Source organism: Aureococcus anophagefferens, assembly GCF_000186865.1.
Source record: "Aureococcus anophagefferens unplaced genomic scaffold AURANscaffold_626, whole genome shotgun sequence".
In the NCBI taxonomy this organism is placed as follows: domain Eukaryota; class Pelagophyceae; order Pelagomonadales; family Pelagomonadaceae; genus Aureococcus; species Aureococcus anophagefferens.
The window spans coordinates 2,797-4,860 of NW_008706010.1; the positions used below are offsets into that span (position 1 = coordinate 2,797).

Below are 2,064 nucleotides of genomic sequence, written 5' to 3' on the forward strand. Positions count from 1 at the left end.
AAGAGCGCGGAGACGCCGCGGCGCGTGCGCGACGGGGCAGGAAAAGAGTGCGAAATTCCCAACTTTTTGGACGAGCGATCATCGCTCGGAACGGTCTCGAAGCGTGGATGCTTTTTCCGGAACGCGCGCGAGCGGAACACTCACGTTGAAGCGAACTTGAATCACTCTTTTCCTGCCCAGGTCCGCGACGTCGTCAACGCGGTGCACCGGTCGCGGCGGAGCGACGCGGCGACGCTGCCGCTCGACGACGCCTACTTCCGGCGCAAGGCGGCGGTCGTCGACGCGGAGCAGAAGGCGCTGCGCCTGCTGGGCTTCGACCTCGAGACGCCGACGTGCCACCGGCTCGCTTTGACGTTCGCGCACGCGGCGCGGTGCTCGACGCGCGCCGCGCGCATCGCCGCGGCCCTCGCCAACGACGCCCTCCTCGACGAGACGTGCCGCGGCCTGCCGGCGGCGGCCGTCGCCGCCGCGGCCGTCGACGTCGCGCTCGCCGCGGACGACCAGCCGGCGCCGTCGCGGTGCGCGGCGCGCTTCGGCGTCGCCGACCGCGACGTCGGCGCCGCGCGGACCGCGCTCGTCGCGGGGCTCGAGCGGGCGCTGGCGGAGCCCCCCGCGCGATAGTAACTCCGGGGGGCCGCGATAGGACCAACAACCACTAGGCCGCGCGCAGCAGCGCGCCGTGGCCGACGCGGTCGCCGGCGACGGCGGTCGCGGCCGGCGCCGGAAAGGCCGCGCCGAGGCGCAGCGCCGGCGGCGCGCCCCCGCCGAAGGCGACGACGGCGTCGGCGAGCTGGACGTAGACCGCGTCGACGGTCGCGGCGACGGCCGTCGCCCGGCCGCCCGCGTCGAGCGCCGTCGGCCGCCGGCTCCGGACGGGCTGGAACGCGCCGAGGGCCCTGACGGACCCGTCGCGGCCGAGGAAGACGGTCCCGTGGCCGCGCGCGGCGGCCGCGACGACGCCGTCCGCGCCGTCGACGTAGTCCGGCGCGTCGAAGTCGAGGTGGCCCTGGCGCGAGACGCCGAGCTGGCCGTGGTTGTTCGCCCCGAAGCCCAGGAGGCCGCCCGACGCCGTCACGAGCACGGTGTGGAGGCCGCCCGCGGCCGCGGCGACGACCTTGGCGCCCTCGGGCAGCGCGAGCGCCGCGGGCCGCCCCTCGGCGCGGGAGACGTCGTCGACGAGCCAGGGCCCGTCGACGCGGCGCGACAGCGGGAAGACGCGGTCCGCCTTGTGGCCCGTCAGCGGCCGGCCCAGGACGCCGTGGCCGTCGTCGACGCCCCACGTGAGCACGCCGCCGTCGACGTCCAAAGCCACGGCGTGGCGCTCGCCCGCGGCCAGGGCCACGACGCGGCCGAGGTCCGGCACCTTGGTGGGCCGGAGCACGTCTCTGCCCGGCGGGCCGCCGAGGCCCAGCGTCCGCCGGCCGCGGCCCCACGTGTAGACGGACCGATCCGCCTGGGCAGCAAAAGGGTGATTCAACGTCGCTTCAACGTGAGTGTTCCGCGCGCGCGCGTTCCTAAATAAGCATCTACGCTTCGAGACCGTTCCGAGAGATGATCGCTCGTCCAAAAATCAGCCGAAACGAGTAGAAAACGGCCGAGATATGAGCCTTTGAAGTTGGGCATTTCGCTCTCTTGTGCTGCCCTGCTATCCGCGGCGACGAGGCCGGCCCAGTCGCTCGACGCCGCGAGCTGCGTCGCGAGGACGCCCTTGAGGTCGAGGGGCACGAGGTCGTCGCGGTCGTCCGTGTCGCCGACGCCGAGCTGGCCGTGGCCGTTCTCTCCCGTCGCGTAGCACCGGCCCGCGACGTCGAGCAGGAGCACGAAGCTCCGGCTGAAGGCGCCGCCCTGGTCCCGGCCGCCGCAGGCGACGGCCGCGACGCGCACGGGGCACGCGAGCGGCGCCCAGGTCGCCGCGCGGAAGCCGCAGCGCTCGCCGATCCAGCGGCAGGCGCCGCCGGCGACGAGGCACGCGTGGTTCGCGCAGGCGTCGAGCCGCCTGCGGTCGACGGCGCCGACGTAGGTGAGCCAGTCCACGGTCGACCGGCGCCAGTCCGACGGCGGCTC

The 2,064-nt window shown here is 74.8% G+C and overlaps 1 protein-coding gene across 1 annotated transcript in view; it reads right to left on the bottom strand.

Moving 5' to 3' along the window:
- AURANDRAFT_68932 (hypothetical protein) overlaps positions 1 to 2,064 on the bottom strand; it is a gene marked incomplete at both ends in the record, with an annotated part of 6,003 nt that overhangs the window by 2,195 nt on the left and 1,744 nt on the right. The window contains 2 exons of the mRNA XM_009044667.1: positions 689 to 1,453; positions 1,660 to 1,996. Of these exons, the coding sequence (XP_009042915.1) occupies positions 689 to 1,453; positions 1,660 to 1,996 (1,102 nt within the window). The remainder of the gene's footprint in view (positions 1 to 688; positions 1,454 to 1,659; positions 1,997 to 2,064) is intronic.